This window comes from Neoarius graeffei, chromosome 20 (genome assembly GCF_027579695.1).
Source record: "Neoarius graeffei isolate fNeoGra1 chromosome 20, fNeoGra1.pri, whole genome shotgun sequence".
Taxonomy (NCBI): Eukaryota; Metazoa; Chordata; class Actinopteri; order Siluriformes; family Ariidae; genus Neoarius; species Neoarius graeffei.
Genome location: NC_083588.1, coordinates 62530321 through 62547477, shown reverse-complemented (window position 1 = coordinate 62547477; position 17157 = coordinate 62530321). Strand labels below are relative to the sequence as shown.

General features: G+C 40.0%; 2 protein-coding genes across 4 annotated transcripts in view; one reads left to right on the top strand and one right to left on the bottom strand.

Moving 5' to 3' along the window:
* The first annotated feature begins 296 nt into the window (after window positions 1–296).
* On the top strand, window positions 297–7008 carry mylpfa (myosin light chain, phosphorylatable, fast skeletal muscle a). The gene is made up of 7 exons (XM_060902681.1): window positions 297–357; window positions 1971–2066; window positions 3563–3638; window positions 4150–4254; window positions 4353–4431; window positions 4548–4596; window positions 6208–7008. The coding sequence occupies exons 1-7, from the start codon at window positions 355–357 to the stop codon at window positions 6307–6309; spliced, it is 510 nt and encodes a 169-aa protein (XP_060758664.1). The 5' UTR covers window positions 297–354; the 3' UTR covers window positions 6310–7008.
* Window positions 7009–11438: 4430 nt separating this feature from the next.
* LOC132868896 (TBC1 domain family member 10A-like) overlaps window positions 11439–17157 on the bottom strand; it is an 85660-nt gene continuing 79941 nt past the window's right edge. For 2 of the 3 annotated variants that reach the window (XM_060902171.1, XM_060902170.1), the window contains exon 10: window positions 11439–17157. This exon is cut by the window's right edge and continues 1067 nt beyond it. In XM_060902171.1, coding sequence (XP_060758154.1) covers window positions 17091–17157 — 67 coding nt within the window. In that variant the 3' untranslated portion in view covers window positions 11439–17090. The other variant, XR_009650893.1, reaches the window with a different exon arrangement.

Sequence of the window (17157 nt, the reverse complement as noted above, 5' to 3'; positions counted from 1 at the left end):
GGTGGGACTCACGATGGGACAGGGACGCTGGGTCATTTCTGTCATGGCCATATTAGTCCACTTTGTATCAGAGTATCGGATTCAGCCCCCATTCTAAGACTGGTGGCTATTTCGGAGAGTGCGTAAGGCGATAGCATCCCTACTTCTTTTCCCTTCATCATCCCTGCCCCCCAAAATCTTATCCCTCCATCCGTTCAGTCCATCTTCTCAGCGTCAAGCCAAACTTAAGGCCAGGGCTATAATTAGAGGATGCTGGGAGGTATATAAGCCCCCTAGGGGACGAGGCCAAGACGCGGCTTCACACAGTCTTCTCTTCTTTGAGCTTCTTTAACTTCACATACACACCGTCTCAACATGGTGAGTAAGAACATGCTTGGAAGCATCCTTGAAGTTCTCAACAGGGTTTACGCATTTTTGGATTCTTGGATACTCTCATACACGTGGATGTACACTTTGCCAAACCGGGATGGGATGAATTATTTCTAAGACATTCTTCAATTTAGAAATCATCTCATTCTCATCTCATTATCTCTAGCTGCTTTATCCTTCTACAGGGTCGCAGGCAAGCTGGAGCCTATCCCAGCTGACTATGGGCGAAAGTCGGGGTACACCCTGGACAAGTCGCCAGGTCATCACAGGGCTAACACATAGACACAGACAACCATTCACACTCACATTCACACCTACGGTCAATTTAGAGTCACCAGTTAACCTAACCTGCATGTCTTTGGACTGTGGGGGAAACCGGAGCACCCGGAGGAAACCCACGCGGACACAGGGAGAACATGCAAACTCCACACAGAAAGGCTCTTGCCGGCCACGGGGCTCGAACCCGGACCTTCTTGCTGTGAGGTGACAGCGCTAACCACTACACCACCGTGCCGCATTGTTTTTTTTTAAAAGGCTCATTAAAACAATTATAAGAAGTCATACAAAATGTTAACCTGAGGCTGACGTGAAAACATACGGAATGGTGAAGATGATGGTTAAGGTGAGGGGCGGGGTTAGAGCTCGTTGATTTTTCGTAAAAATTTCACTGTATCGCTCTCATGCATTAGAATTAATACAAATTTTACCTGAATAATAAGGACACAAAATTCAGGCTCAATTAAGCTGCACATTTCTTACCAAGAATTTTAATATTTTGGTAAACAAACCTCAAACCCAGACCTGGAGTCGCTCTCAAGAAAAGGATACTACAGTGTACCTTTAAGAGAACAAATCCTTGTTTTTGGTTCCCTGAACAGTTAATCTTGCTAGAGGACGTAGTACAAGTTAAAAACTCAATTAAGGGGCATAATTGGACCATCAGAACGACTGTCTTGCCTTTAAGGAAACAAACCAGAAGCCAAAATGTACCTGTACATGTTTTTCTGTGTGGAAACATCTCTGTAGGACCAGACGACTGTGAAGCCTGCACTGATCTAGGAGTCCTCTGGACTACACTAATTAGTTCTAGGTTTAGGAATGGGTTTTAGCTCCAAAATTACTGTTAGATGTTTGTGTGTGTTTATAGCTTATTTAAATATTGGATAATTATTTTGAATGACATATAGGTTTTTTTTAAAAAATTTGTCACATAAAATGTGCAACTAAAATGAAGAATTTATACAAGATATTTATCTTCTTATTGATGAGTTTAACAGTTTAGGAGACTGAGGAGACTCCAGGGGATTTTGGAGATAGCTGGTGACTTATAATGTAATCCTTTAGAAAAATTACTTGAGAACAAACAAACAAGTAAATAAATAAGTTTAAGAAAACTTGTCTAATTTTTTAAAGCTGGATTTTCACTTGAAGGAATGTGTGGAGCTAATGATGCAGATCTGTTAAGTTAGTTTGGTGTGAGAGACGCACTAAGCATGCTGTGTGTGTGTGTGTGTGTGTGTGTGTGTGTGAGAGAGAGAGAGAGAGAGAGAGAGAGAGAGAGAGAGAGAGCTGTATTAAACCTAAGACCTGTACACCCACAGGCACCCAAGAAGGCCAAGAGGAGGGCAGGAGGAGGAGAGGGATCCTCCAATGTGTTCTCCATGTTCGAGCAGAGCCAGATCCAGGAGTACAAAGAGGTGCCACACATACACAATCCAAAGAAGACTTAAGACGCAGTGTGTGTACTGACGTATCAGTCTTAATAACCAGGGTTAATTACACACATTGAACCGTGCCTTTTGACGAAGATTGACCCGAATTTAGTTCAGGATTTAGTGAATGGATGAGCTGAAGTACGCCAATTCATAAATAGGTTTCCCTTGAAAAGGAAAGACAAGCCATGTCTATCTTTAGCCTCCATCACTGAGGTGTTAATAAGGGAAGGACTATGGCTACACACACGGCAGATCAAATGATTCCCTCTAATGCTAATAAACACAAGAATGTCATTAGTGGAAATTTCTCCTGCCTTCCCTGACACTCATCTGTTCTTCAAGTAGCAGGTTTTAGTACGTACACACACACACACACACACACATTCAAATTTTGCTTTCTCTCTCAAGTTGTTAAAGAACACTCCAGCTAGCAATTGGGCCCAAGCTTGACATCAAGTCTCAACTAGCTAATAACTGAAGCTAAGATTGAGCTAGCACTTTATTAACCCCCACCACACACAATATAAAAAAGCATAAGTGAGAACAAACATGAGACAGAACAAGTTCAGCTTGCTCAGGAAATGAATTAGCATAAATCTCAGCTGTAGCTAGCTAATATTTGATGTTCATTATTTATTTAGCTTGCGAGGACCCAGCTGTTTATACACAGCACAGTGACTGTGGAAATGAGAGGGAACATCAACATTTACCTCAGAAGTGTTAATAAATTACTAAGATTAAAATACTGATAATACTGCAATTACACTTAGCATAAAATGCTAACTGAGTGAGGTCTTGTTGACATTGCTTGGTGTAAACTCAACTGTCAGTGTAATTCGAGTCATATGGAGTCTTTTAATAATATTTCTGAGGTAAATGTCGATGCTTGTAACGTTTCTGCACCTTTTTCACCGCCACTGTGCTGTATATGAAGAGCTAGCTTTTAGCCAGCCAAATACACAACACCAATTAGTTAGCTACAGCTACAGAATTTATGTTAATTACTTTATTGAAGTCACTGAATTTGTTTACTGTGTATTTTAAAGACTGCATGATTTTTTTTTTATTAAAGATGGATAATAACCAGGATTGTGTGTGTGAGAGCTTAATTATACATCTTTAGTGTATGAGCTAAGTAAGGAAACCGTGTGTGTGTGTAAGTGATACCACCACTAGTGAGGAAATTCCTGACATTACTTAAGGATCTGATTTGCCATATTGTGCTGACAGAGAAACTGAACGGTGTGTGTATGAGTGAAGGAGATGAAGTAAGAGTGTGCAGCTGTTCTCGAAGGTCCTGGGGGGCTTCTTGGGTTTCATGAGATTTTAAAAGGATGTAACAAGGGCAGAGATGGCATTCAAAACCACACTCGAGACACACTGATGGATTTAAACACGCACACTTCTTTCTTTCTTAACCACATCAGAACAGAAAAGAGCTGAAAATAATAAAAACTTGTCTGTTGTAACTCTGACAGGCCTTCACAATCATTGACCAGAACAGAGACGGGATCATCAGCAAGGACGACCTGAGAGACGTGTTGGCCTCAATGGGTAAGAACTGAACATAGAGGTGACCTTAACAAGATAGACGAGTGGATGGCGAGAGTGCGAAAGAGACAGACAGATACACAGATGAGTAGAGAATGAAACAAGCCATACAGTAACCTGAAGAAAAAAAACCCCAGACAGACAGACAGAAAGATAAATTAAACTATAGATTAACCCTAGACAGATAAGCCATAAATTACATACACTAAACCTAGAAAGACAGACAGACAGACAGCTAGAGACTCGAAGCCATAAGCGAGACAGACAGACAAAGCAAGGAATAGGTTAATACCAGGCAGGCAGAAAACACAGACAGGTACGAAGGTTGACAAACAAAGCTACAGACAAGCAGACAGACAGACAGAGATACAAATGGGTAAATGTATACACAGATGTCAGACAGACAGGAGAGAGGAGCAGTCAATAACCAAATGTGACTTGTGTGAACTTCCAGGTGCTCAGGAATGCTGAGAGTCGTTCAGTGTTTATTAAAGCGCTCTCTCTCTCTCTGCAGGTCAGCTGAATGTGAAGAACGAGGAGCTGGAGGCCATGATCAAGGAGGCCAGCGGCCCCATCAACTTCACCGTCTTCCTTACCATGTTCGGAGAGAAGCTGAAGGGTGAGACACACACCGTTAACATGTAGAAACTGAGTAAACAGGACACACACACACACACAGTGTAACACCACGAGCACTGCTTTGTCCGGTGTGTCCAGGTGCTGATCCCGAGGACGTCATCGTGTCTGCTTTCAAGGTCCTGGACCCTGAGGGCACAGGAACCATTAAGAAGCAGTTGTAAGTACACCGCCTGTGTGTGCTTTTTTTAAATCCAACTTTGATGATATAAACCACACAGTTCAGTTATAACAGAGAACATCATCGTTGTAACAAGCTTTATTTTTCCTGTGTAGCCTGGAGGAGCTTCTGACCACTCAGTGCGACAGGTTCTCCGCAGAGGAGGTGAGCTCAAAACGTCTCCTGATGTCCAACACTGGATTACAGCTTGAATTATAAAAACATGCACCTTAAATGCTTGCCATTTCATAAAATATATTCATGAGACGCACATACTGTTCGACTGAAGTGTTACTAAATCAGAATCAGAAATCAGGATCAAAATCTAACACTAAAAATAATAAACAATATGAAATACAACCAGCATACTGGTTACTGCCTTACCCTTACGACCTACTATGTATGTTTGTGTGCACCCCCTTTGGATTGTGCAGTGTCGAATCGTTTTCTGTAACAGCAGCTTTGACGTTATCGTTTCTATAGTAACGGCTCATTCAGAGGAACTTCTATATCGGACACTCCACATTATTGATGGCTACTGATGAAAATTGTTGTTATTCTATCTACATTTACTGGATATGAGCAACTGTGCACTCTGATTGGCTACTCTACTACTAGGATATCAGCTCATATACAGTACCATGAGTAGAGAAAAACAAAATGGCGGCGCGTGTTGCTGAACCAACCCAGGACGAAATAAAAACTCTACTTGAAAACAAAACCCCAAAAAATACAAAAAAAAAATCAACAAAATATGGAATAAAAGTATTTCATGATAAGAACGTATCTTTCTTTCCCCAAGAATTATTATTATAGCATTTACCACAAATTGCTCCTGTCATTTTGCCGGTTTGTTTACATACTTCATCTTTAAACATTAAAATTTGTTGAATTTTTTTAGACTGGTTCAAAAGCTCAAAGTTGTTTGAAAATGACAGAACTGAAATGTCCAAGGAAGAATTAAATAAGTGTCTAAAGCTGTTCTATTCCTTGGCAAGACAGCACTTTCTACAAAAAAGCAACACTAAAGTCAATTCGTGCCGCCATTGATAGGTTTTTAAGAAGTCCGTCTGAGCGGAAATTATTTTGTCGGATGTTTTGTATAAAGTTTTTATTTATCGAATTTGCTAAAAAATAAAAATGCTCTGTTTCTCAAAATCCAGTGAATGTGGATAGAATAAAAGTTATTCCTCTCAATCTCGTCGTACATGGCTTATAGCCAACTATCCGCTTATGTACGACTTAATTTCATGGAATAACTGTTAAATATTGAAGATTGAAAGTGGTCTCGAAGGATATTTGTTTAAAATTTATGGAAGGAGTCTATAGTGTTAGATCGTTTTCAAATTTTATGAATGGAACAAAGTCTTCAGAAATGGAGGAGTTTCTCGGTAACATGACAAGCTGTGTGTGGTTTTTTTTGGTCTTATTAACTTCTAACATCAAGAAAGAGAAAAAAATAAAAAGAGAAGAGAGGCTGGTGACAGCATGACAGCTTATTGTTGCTATATTGTAAAAGGAAACAGGAACTAACATTAGCTGTAACTATAAACGGATAAAAAGCTAACGTTGTTCTTTAATAAATTAAAAAAATTGCAATCAGTGGGAAAGAGCTGCTGTATAAAAGAAATAAAACACTTCACAACTTGCTGTTTTTGGGAAATAATCAGTTTCAGGCCTCATCACACCAGCCTGTTCTCCCTCTTGATCAATATACACATCTCCATTCTGTAAATGTAATTCCCCTCTCTCTCTCTCTCTCTCTCTCTCTCTCAGATGAAGAACCTGTGGGCCGCCTTCCCCCCAGATGTGGCTGGCAACGTTGACTACAAGAACATCTGCTACGTCATCACACACGGTGAGGAGAAGGAAGAGTAAGAACCGAAGTAAAGAAGAAGAGATGAACGCACGTTCCTCACAACTGCTCCACCCTCCCAGCCTGTCCTTTATCCCTCCTTTTCTTGCTTCCTTCTTTTTTGTTACTCTCGAGCACTTCGTCCCTTCCACACACTCCTCCGAAAGACTTGTCTCGTAAACACGCCGGCGCAGGAAATCTGTGTCTGTGGCGTCTGTCCATGGGGGGAAAAAAGGGATTCATTTGCAATAAAATCTTCTCTTACCATCGTCCCAATCTCTCTTTCTCTGTCACTCTTTTTCTTCATCACCTATTGGCTCAAGCTGTAACAGCTGATTTGTTTACATCATTCATTACATTTCTTTTTTTTTTATTGGGGGAGGGGAGTGAACAGAAAACAAAATGGAGGGATTTCCTTCTACAATAGAAAAGTCCAGCGTCTGCCATCTTGTTTCCCCCATCCCCACCCCACTCAAACCAGAAAAGAACGAGAAAAGGACGGCTGGAGCGATGAAGAGAGGGAGAGCGAGAGAAGAGAAGAGAAAGTCAAGACAGTAGAGGAGTGGAGAGAGGCGACAGAAAGAAACCATTCCCTTCTTCTCTCCCTCTCTCCCCTCATCTTTTTGCAATCCCTCACTTCCCTCATGCTTTGCTCTGTCACCAACTCCTCTGTAAGCAATAAAAAGAGAGAAACTGTGAATAAAGTGACCTTATCTTTCGTATGTCTGCGTCTGTCCATCCTGAGTGCAATACGAGAGAGAGAAAGAGAGAAAATGAATGAATGAAGTGAAGAGTTTGTTGGCTGATTCCAGGGATGTGCGTCAAATGCTCGATTTTCACAGAAGAGTCAAAAGCAAAGATTGTCAGAAATTAGCCAGCTATCCAGTCAGCTCTTCCGATTTAATCAGGACATTTATAAGGATTCAGAAAACATAGCTTCACTTCTTGTTACACTTTATTCTTTCCTATAATTACCACAGAGAGGAACAATCAGGGCCTTCTAGTCCTGAAGAGACAGCCCAAATATATCAGCATTTCAAATGTTATATTTAATCTTTTTTCATAATTTCATTATAATTATTCTCTTCTAATTTAGCCTCATTTTCTATCAAATTTGCTTCAGAAATGTCCTGAAAACATTAAAATCAAGTTATCAAATGTTTGCTGTCTCTCGGCTGAGAAGAGTTTAGAGCTGCTCACTCATTGGTTAGGACTTCATTGCTGGGACAGAAGGCCATGGCAGTGTATGTTTATGTAGGAAGTGACAGATAAATTAATTAACCAATCAGATTTTGATTTATAGTGGGAGGGACCAAAAATGTATTGCCCGCGGCCTTCTCGAAGGCCAACGTGAGCTTAACCATGAGTCAGCGCCATCAGCGCAGCAGTAAAGTCACCTTCCAGCTGGTGTAGCGTTCATCAGTAGTGTTAGCGAGCTCAAGTCCCAGCTCTAATAGTAACAGTTTGCCACTGCAATACAGTAAATGTTTTATTTAACTCCAGATGGTTTAGAGCTTTCTGTACAAGCTTCTTATGTTGAGTAGCTATTCTTATTTTAATTTCACTGTTCATTTCCTGGAGAAAGGTGATTTAAAAAAAAAAATTACATCCCACACTCATCCGATTTGTAGCAAATCGAATGCTCTCTACACCACGTTTGTCTCCCAGATTTCTTGTTTCAAAAGGAAATACATCAACATCAATCAAATCCCAGCTCTCGTAAGTGCTCATTTAATGGCCATTTGAAGCTGATGTATGCTCTAGTGCATTGTGGGTAGTACATATAAAAAATAATGCCTTACGAACACTAAACATCAATCACAAAGAATCTGATGACACAATGAACATCAATACCAAAGAAAGCATGTTTTTCATATAGTCCACTGCAAGACCAGTTTTGATTTTTTTCCAATAAAATTAGTGAAGTGATTAAAACACACAACACACTTTACCACTTCCTTTTAAGAAATTGTCAGAATGTTGACAACTAAATATAGCGCACTAATAAACTGGGGTGGAATTTATTCCGTATTGGCAAGATACACCGATCAGCTAGAACATTAAAACCACTGACAGGTGAAGAAGTGAGTAACATTGATTATTTCATTACAATGACACCTGTCAAGGGGTGGGGGTGGGATATATTAGGCAGCAAGAGAACAGTCAGTTCTTGAAGTTGATGTGTTGGAAGCAGGAAAAATGGGCAAGTGTAAGAATCTGAGCGACTTTGACAAGAGCCAAATTGTGACAGCGAGATGACTGGGTCTAAGCGTCTCTAAAACGTCACATCTTGTGGGGTGTTCCCGGTATGCAGTGGTTAGTACCTACCAAAAGTGGTCCAAGGATCTAAAGGACAACCGGTGACAGGGTCATGGGTGTTGGAGGCTCATTGATTCATGTGGGACATGAAGGCTAGGCCATATGGTCCAATCCCACAGAAGAGCTACTGTAGCACAGACTGCTAAAAAAGTTAATGTTGGCTAAAACAGAAAGGTGTCTTCTTTGGGATTGTACCTCAGCTGCAAGATCTCCATGCAAGAGTCAAGGTACAGCACAATAGAAAAAGTGTGTCTAGCCATCAAGTGGGCGGTCCTCACTCTCTGGTACTATCTGCTAGGACACCCATTCACCCTCTGTTCCAACCATGCCCCGCTCATGGTGGTGGTAGCAGATTACTTCTCCCGCTGGGTGGGGGGAGTATTCAGCTTCAGGCCGGATGGCTCCTAGGCCTTAGTCGGGCGGTAGGGGTATATGGCAGCAGGGGCGTGGTCGAGCATTGGCTGTGAACGGCGAGGAGGCAGGTTGAACCAGTAGGACCTGCCTGATCCATCCTGATGCCCTATGTCTGGCTGGAGTCTCATATCGCTCTTGTGGAGAACGGCCCCATATGGACAGTTGAAAGTCACACTTGGAAGACGCTCTGGACTCTTACAGTAATGCTTTTATGGCGAAGGACTACAGCTGACTTGCTAACTTTAGAACTGCAGTTGTCATGAACAGTTTTGCACTCAAGTTTCCATCAATGAACAGTATAACTTCAACAAAACAGACTTCATGTTAAAACTGTTATAATCACACTATGTTATCACCCAAATGAGGATGGGTTCCGTTTTGAGTCTGGTTCCTCTCGAGGTTTCTTCATGTTGTCTGAGGGAGTTTTTCCTTGCCACTATCGCCACAGGCTTGCTCATTGGGGATAGATTAGGGATAAAATTAGCTCATGTTTAAAGTCATTCAAATTCCGTAAAGCTGCTTTGCGACAATGTCTACTGTTAAAAGCGCTATACAAATAAACTTGACATGATGAGGTGCACCTGCTGTGTCTCTCAGACAGCCAGGAATATGAGAGAGAGAGTGAGCTGTGACACCCTGTCGTGTGTGGTGTATCTACAAAGTCATAAAATCACTGAAAAGCGTGAAAATAAAAACACCACACCTGTTCTGAAGCATGCTTCCTGTTCCTCTGTTTCCCACAAGTTAAAGAGGTGTTACAAAGACCTTCCCAAGAGGTTACGTTACATCAACGGCATTTAGTAGACGCTCTTATCCAGAGCAACGTACAACATATCCAGAGCAGCCTGGGGAGCAGTTGGGGGTTAGGTACCTTGCTCAAAGGCACTTCAGCTGTTCCTGCTGGTCCAGGGAATCAAACCGGCAACCTTTTGGTCCCAAAGCTGCTTCTCTAACCTTTAGCAATGTCAAATAAATAAATAAATAAATAAATAGTAAACTTTGACCAACTGAAAATCTGATATAGTGACTAAAAGCTGAAATAAATCTGTCTCAGGTAATATTTTGAAATAAGAAACGTAAGGTAACATTAAAACGTATGAAGTTGTGAAGAACCACAGTTGAATGCCTTTAGCCTGGGTGTATGTAAACTTCTGGCCCCAACTGTCATCCCTTCACAGAAAGTGTTACTATAAACTCTTCTTAAAAAGACAACCATAAACCAAAACACAAAAAACACCGTACGGAATTTAATATATTATGGTTTTATTATTCATCACAATTATTATCGTTATCGTACCTACCTGTTACCCATCTCCTGCGCACCCTGTGGCACATAAGGCCTCCACAGAGTTCCTCCACTCTTTCTTGTTGCCAGCGCTCCTACGAACATGATCCCATGACCTCCATCCTGCTGTTTTCATCTCCTTCTCTACAGTGCGCCTCCATGTTGTTTTAGGGCGCCCTCGTTTTCGTCTCCCTTCTGGTGCCCATGTTAGTGCTGTGTTGTTATTTCCGCGATCTTGTCTTAGAAAGTGGCCAATCATCATCCATTTGCGCCGTTTCACCTCTATGCTCATGGGCTTCATGGTTGTTCTTTGTAGTAGCTCATCTGTGCTCACGTGATCTTCCCAACAGATCCTTAGTATTTGCCGGAGACATTTGTTCTGGAACGTGTCTATGATCTTGTTACCCCCTTTATTCATTTTCCATGTCTCGCATCCATATAGAAGGACTGGTACGATCATTGTCTTGAAAAGTTTAAGCTTTGTTCTTCTTGATATGTGGCTTGACTTCCAGATCTTTTTTAATCTTACAAATGAGCCTCTAGCCTTTGATACTCTATTCTTTAGATCTTTCATTCCTCCTCCTTCCTTGCATACTATTGCTCCTAGGTAGTTGAACTGTTCCACATTCTCAATATCATGCCCTGCAACAGCTATCTTTTCTTGGTTATGAGGGTTAATTCTCATCATTTTGGTCTTTTCTGCATTTATCTTGAGTCCGACGCGTCTGGCTTCTTGATCTAACCTGTTCAATTTGTCCTGCATTTGTTGTCGAGTAGAGGACAGCAGTGCTAAGTCGTCTGCAAAATCGAGATCGTTTAATTTCGACGTGAACTTCCACCGTATACCATTTTCACCACATCCAACTGTTCTTCTCATTACCCAGTCTGATATAGTGACTAAAAGCTGAAATAAATCTGTCTCAGGTAATATTTTGAAATAAGAAACGTAAGGTAACATTAAAACGTATGGAGTTGTGAAGAACCACAGTTGAATGCCTTTAGCCTGGGTGTATGTAAACTTCTGGCCCCAACCGTCATCCCTTCACAGAAAGTGTTACTATAAACTCTTCTTAAAAAGACAACCGTAAACCAAAACACAAAAAACACCGTACGGGATTTAATATATTACGGTTTTATTATTCATCACAATTATTATCGTTATCGTAATGATTAATTAAATACACTGTGTACATTTTCCTCTTCTGTAGTTAAGGAATGACGAGCTAGGATTTAATTTTATTTTCAAGGTTCGGTGTTAAAAAAAAAAAAAAAACCAAAAACAAAACAACAAACACCAACACAAGACAGACACATGACAAGATGGGATTAAAGAAAGCCAGTCTTAAAAATATTTTTAAAAATGTTAAAATGAACACTTCAAACAAACAAACAAAAAGCCAACAGACAAACAAACAAACAAACAAACCAAACACTGAGTGAGGGAGTGAATTTCTAATCAGCAGAGTAATCTGTTCTCAGGTTCATGAAAGTTGACGTATTAAGTGCGAACCCCAGGGATGTGCTGATTATGAGTTACATGTTAAATCGTAACATTTAGGACGCAGCATGTTATTATGGATAATTTTCATAGGTGGGCGCTGCCTCAGTGGGTGGAGCTTTTGTTCCATTGAGACCGCGGTTTAAAAACGCTTGTTCTGTAAAGGTAGTTTATTTGAAAGGTTCTAGGAACCGAACCACTGGACGCCTGAAACGTAATGGACATTAAGAGTCACTTGTGCAAAAAAAAAAAAAAAATCAGTAGTTATTGGGATTACTATGGTATTGTTTTTAAATACGATAAATAATTGCGATACATTTTAAGCAATTATCGCAATACGAAAGAGTAACACCAGCACATGCCTATTCTGAAACATGAAATACTATCGAGTAGTTATTTTCCACTTGCACTGCAAAACAGCCAAGATGGTTATGATGTCATTTTGAACAGCTCAAGATGTTTACATGGGCTACTGCTGCAATAAAACCTGATCATGACCACACCAGCATGGATCTGTCTTCTTGGTGTGTCGTCATTATCTAGCACTACTTGTTTATTACAAAAATTCTACACTTTGAAGTTGTTTCAGCTCTTAAACCAATAGAAACATGGGGCGTTTGTTAAAAAGGGTTGCTGGTTCTTGTGGGAGGAGATAACCAAGATGCTGTAAAGCACGCTTCAGTGCTGAAGCTAAAAACGCAGACACTGAAATTCAAATTTCTTTAAACCCCACATTATCACAATATCAGATTGCTTGAAGCTGTAGAGGTTTAAAACTGGACTTTTTTTTTTGGCATATTCAGTCACAAAATAAATCACCAAAACTCGGACAATTCTGAGCAAAGTACCGTTTCTGAAGTTCACTCTGTTCCTCTGCTCCTTCAAATAGCCAAAACGGACACTGAAAGAACGTGCTTCAGAAGGAGTCATTCTCTGGGGTTTAGGGTTTGCATAGACACACACTGTGTTCCGATACGGTTTATAAAACGCCCTCGTTGCCACCAATAACATGTAGAGTCGTATCATCATCATCATCTGGCAGAGCAAAATCATATTTCTGTGAAACATTAGCATCATCTTATTGCTTCTGCTTTCACTGAAAAAGCCTTGTTTGGAATTCTTGGTCTGTAGAAATGCCTTCTAGGTAAATTGTGCTCCTGAAACCCAAGCATCCTCAAACATCTAATAAAATTCTCAGAACTGTTATGACACCAAGGACTGATTGATGAAGGGCGAGTTAAAAACAATATCAGAACACAGCTGCCAACGTGGTCCAAGTGAAGCACCACTTGTTTTTAAGAGGGGGAGGAACGAAAAAAAAAAATGGCACCACCTAGAGGTGAGGGAACAAAAAAAAAAAAAAAACAGCACCACAGAACAAGACCACGAGGGAAACACCTTGCACATCATCACATTAATGTTCTCAGACAGTCCCGATGGATGGATGGATGGTATGGTCCGGTTTCCAAAGTGCTGATCAATTTTTGTTGCATAATACTGCGGCATGCCTCGAGGGGTGGAGCTCGTTTAGAAACATTGACACACTGTTGTATGAAACGTTCCGGTGGTTCACAAAGATGATGCAAAAACATTTCCCATAATATAGTAACATTACTACAGTACAGACTCAAACCTTCACCATAAATAATTTTAAAAAACAAAAGAAAAAAAAAAAAAACAAAACCTTATGTTGACAAATGGGGTGCAACATATTTAACACAATCCTAAAGGAATAACTTCATGAGAAATCTGAAATCAGTCAACCAGCCGAGATGTTCGCTTCAAAACTGTCGTAGATGACGCGCTTCGGAAGATAGACAGACGGACAGACAGATCTCCCTCAAAAGGTTTTGCATAAATGTTTTCTTCATGCTTTATTGTTTTCGTCCACATTACAGAGTGAAAATGATACTTTGGTTTGTTTTAATACAACACAGTTTAAAAAAAACCACCCTGCAGGAATACAAAAAGGTTTAGATAATTATCTATAGTTTAAAACACTTTGTGTCTCACATCCAGTGTTTATTTCTCTTTTTGTCCATTGGTCCAAATCTCCAGAACACAACATTTCTGCAGCACTACAGCTCTGTCCTTATTCGCATCTCATGGATAAGTTTGGCAGCTCACACCTACAAAGAAAAGAAAAAGAATACCACACATGGCTTGATTGAATCATTTCCTGCAGTCGAGTCCACAAAACACCATACACACATCGACTGACAATCAACTTGACTGCAGGAAATGACACGGAGTCAAATCTCTTCCTCACTGCGGTCACTCAGATGCTCTTGGACCACTTGTTTGGTCCACAACCAAATCTGATTGCTAAGTTCTGATGGGCCTAAAGAACCACGCCGAGGGGGAGAACACACCAGGGTCCCATTCAAACGCACTGAAAACACTGCATAGTTTGATTTGCTCCTTAGGCCCCGCCTCCAAAACCTACTTCTGATGAAGCTCGATTTTGAACTTTGGATTGTCCCTGCTACTTTACAACACTTCATTTCAGATTGAGATTACGATCTGTAACAGTGTCTGAGATTTTACCGCAAATATTCACAGAAGATTTTGTGCGATCTGTTACTCGTTAGCTACGTTAGCCTTGCAGCAAACATTTCGGCTGATCGACAGTTTCAAAAGCTGTAAATGTAAATTGTGAGAAAGTAAACTAGCCTTTACGGGCACTAAATACTGTAAATGTTTGTGACTTTAGAACAGACTCAATAATAATAAGCTTGGTTTTGTTCTCAAAAAAATTTTTGGGAAAGAAAAATGTGCAAACAAAAACAAAACAACCAAGAAACTAAGAAATGACGACTTGAAAACACACCTTCAATTTCCTCTAAAAGCTGTTAGACTTCCAGTCACGCAGGCCTCTGGATTCTTGCATAGAAAAATAACAATAATACAATCTAAAATAATACACAATCTAATTGTTCATCTGGTTAAATTAACAAACTGTACATCAATGCGATCGAGCCCTAACGGTGACAAGCTCGGACGTTAATGCTACCGAACATCGTTATTCATTAACATCAGAAAGAACGATGCAAATCAAATATTAGTGGTGCCTTCAGGACAAAACATAATAATAATAATAATAATAATAGCGGGTTCAGTGCAAACAGACTAATTCCTTCATTGACAAGCAAATAAATAGGAGTCTGAGGTCAAAGTCCAAGCAGGTTTAACCAACATTGAGTCAAGTTCAAATGTTTCATTCTCCCTACACGTTAAGATTCTGCAGTCATGTCGCACCATTATGCTTTTGCAATTCACTCTGCCGTGTAACATCGAGATTCCAGTTCACACTGAAACAGAGGAGAGGAGAAAGAAAGCAAAGGAACGAGAGAAATAGACACAGTACTGTTCAAAAGTCTTAGGCACATGTACAGAAATGCTGTCGACCAAAAATGGCTTAAAAAAAATGAAATGTTTCCACATTTAAAAAACAAACAAAAAAACAGTAACTAGTAAGCTATAATCAATATAACAAAGTAAATATTTGGTGTGAGACGACCCTTTGTTTATATATATTAAAAAAATTTAATTAGAAAAAAAATAAATAAATAAAAATAGTCGCCTCCGGTCCAGTGAGTGCAGTTTTATGCGGAAATGAGCTGTAGGTTTTACTGAGCATCTTTCAGAACCAGCCACAGTTCTTCTGGACACTTTGACACACACACTTCATTTTGCGCACAAAAAAAAAAAAAACAAAACCCAAAAACAACAACAAAAAAAGTAGCCTTCATGATGTTTTCTTTATTAAGCTGAAAAGTGCTCTCTTATGGAATATGCTGCTCAGATACAAACTTTTTTTTTTCCTGTAACATTTAATTTTGTGCTGGGGAAAAAAAATGAACGTTTGGAACTCAAATGCTTTTGTAATGTTTTGATTCAATAATGTAGAAGTCATAAAATAGAAATCTATAACAAAGTTCATATGAAAAGAAGAAAAAAAAGGGGGGGTTGCCAAGACTTTTGCACAGGACTGTATAAAAATAAGCAAGAATTTAAAAAAAAAAAAAAAAAAGGGAGGGGGAATACATAGTCTAGGGCTAAGCGATGGGACGATATATTGATATTGTGATCAATTTTCACAATATACTTTTCTGAGATATCACTATGATTGTGATATCATTTTCAAAAATATATTTAAAATAATTTCTCTAATTGGAAGCAAACTGCTTTGTGACGTTTACTTCGTCTTTAAAATTGCAAAATAAAATACAAGTACTGAACTCCCCCATCTTTATCTATCTTTAAGGGCTTAATCTAGGTGAGGGTCACGGTGAATCCAGGGACACACCCATGGTACCATGTGCATGCATTCACACTTCAGGTCAATTTTGTGCATTGGCATTTTTTTTTTTTTTGAGGTCGGAGGAAACCGGAGAACCTGAAGGGAACACACATGGAAAGAACATGCAACACACTATACCCGAGCTCAGGATCGAACCTGGGACCCTGGAGTCGAAGCTGGAGCTGTGAAGCGGCACAACGTCATGGGACCCTCGTCTTTTTTTTTTTTTTTAATTGTAAGCTATTTATTTTTGCAAACATTCAATCAAAGTGTCACCAAAAGACTTTTGCTGGTAGTTTGTGCATCTTGATATTAAAGTTTGTCCTACCGCCCAGCCTCAGTGCCATCGATGAACCAAAAAGAGACGTACAAAAACAATCAGATAGCTGAAATAGAAACAGAGCGAGAGGGTTAACGACTCTTAAGATCTCGAGATTAAGAAGTTACCAAGAGTATTATGTTAGTCAGGCAGGAAGTCACGCGATTCCGACCGCAGTACCATTCCTAGCACAGTTTTAGTTCAACCTGCTCTTCCAATCCCTCTAGCGGCCAAACCAGACTTCATTTTTTGTTTTTTCCTGTGTTTTTTTGCTTTTCATTTCTTCCTGAAGGATGAAAGAGCGCCTTCTACAGGTCAAGTCAGAAACGGCGAACGGTGACACTACACTACCGCACAAACATGTAAACACGGACAAGCACACGCTAACAGACGTTAATAATTACAGCCTCCTTGATTAGTCTACAACAAGGACTAGGATGATCTTTATTCAGTTTAGGGGTCGCCGCCTGATTTAGAGGGACCGGATGAACGCTTTATGGTTGGATGACTTACTAAATAATGAACTACTGATCTATTTACAGACTGTGTGTGTGTGTGTGTGTGTGTGTGTGTAATATCTCTCCTAATGGATCTGAGAATCATAAAACGTGATCCAGTTCTCTTGAAGATGAAAAACATCCTTCTCCATTCACTTTTTTCATTAAACTAAGCCATGTTTTTCGCTGCTGCGGCTCCGTTCTTCTCCTCCGTCTCAGTGCTTGCAGCTTTGTCC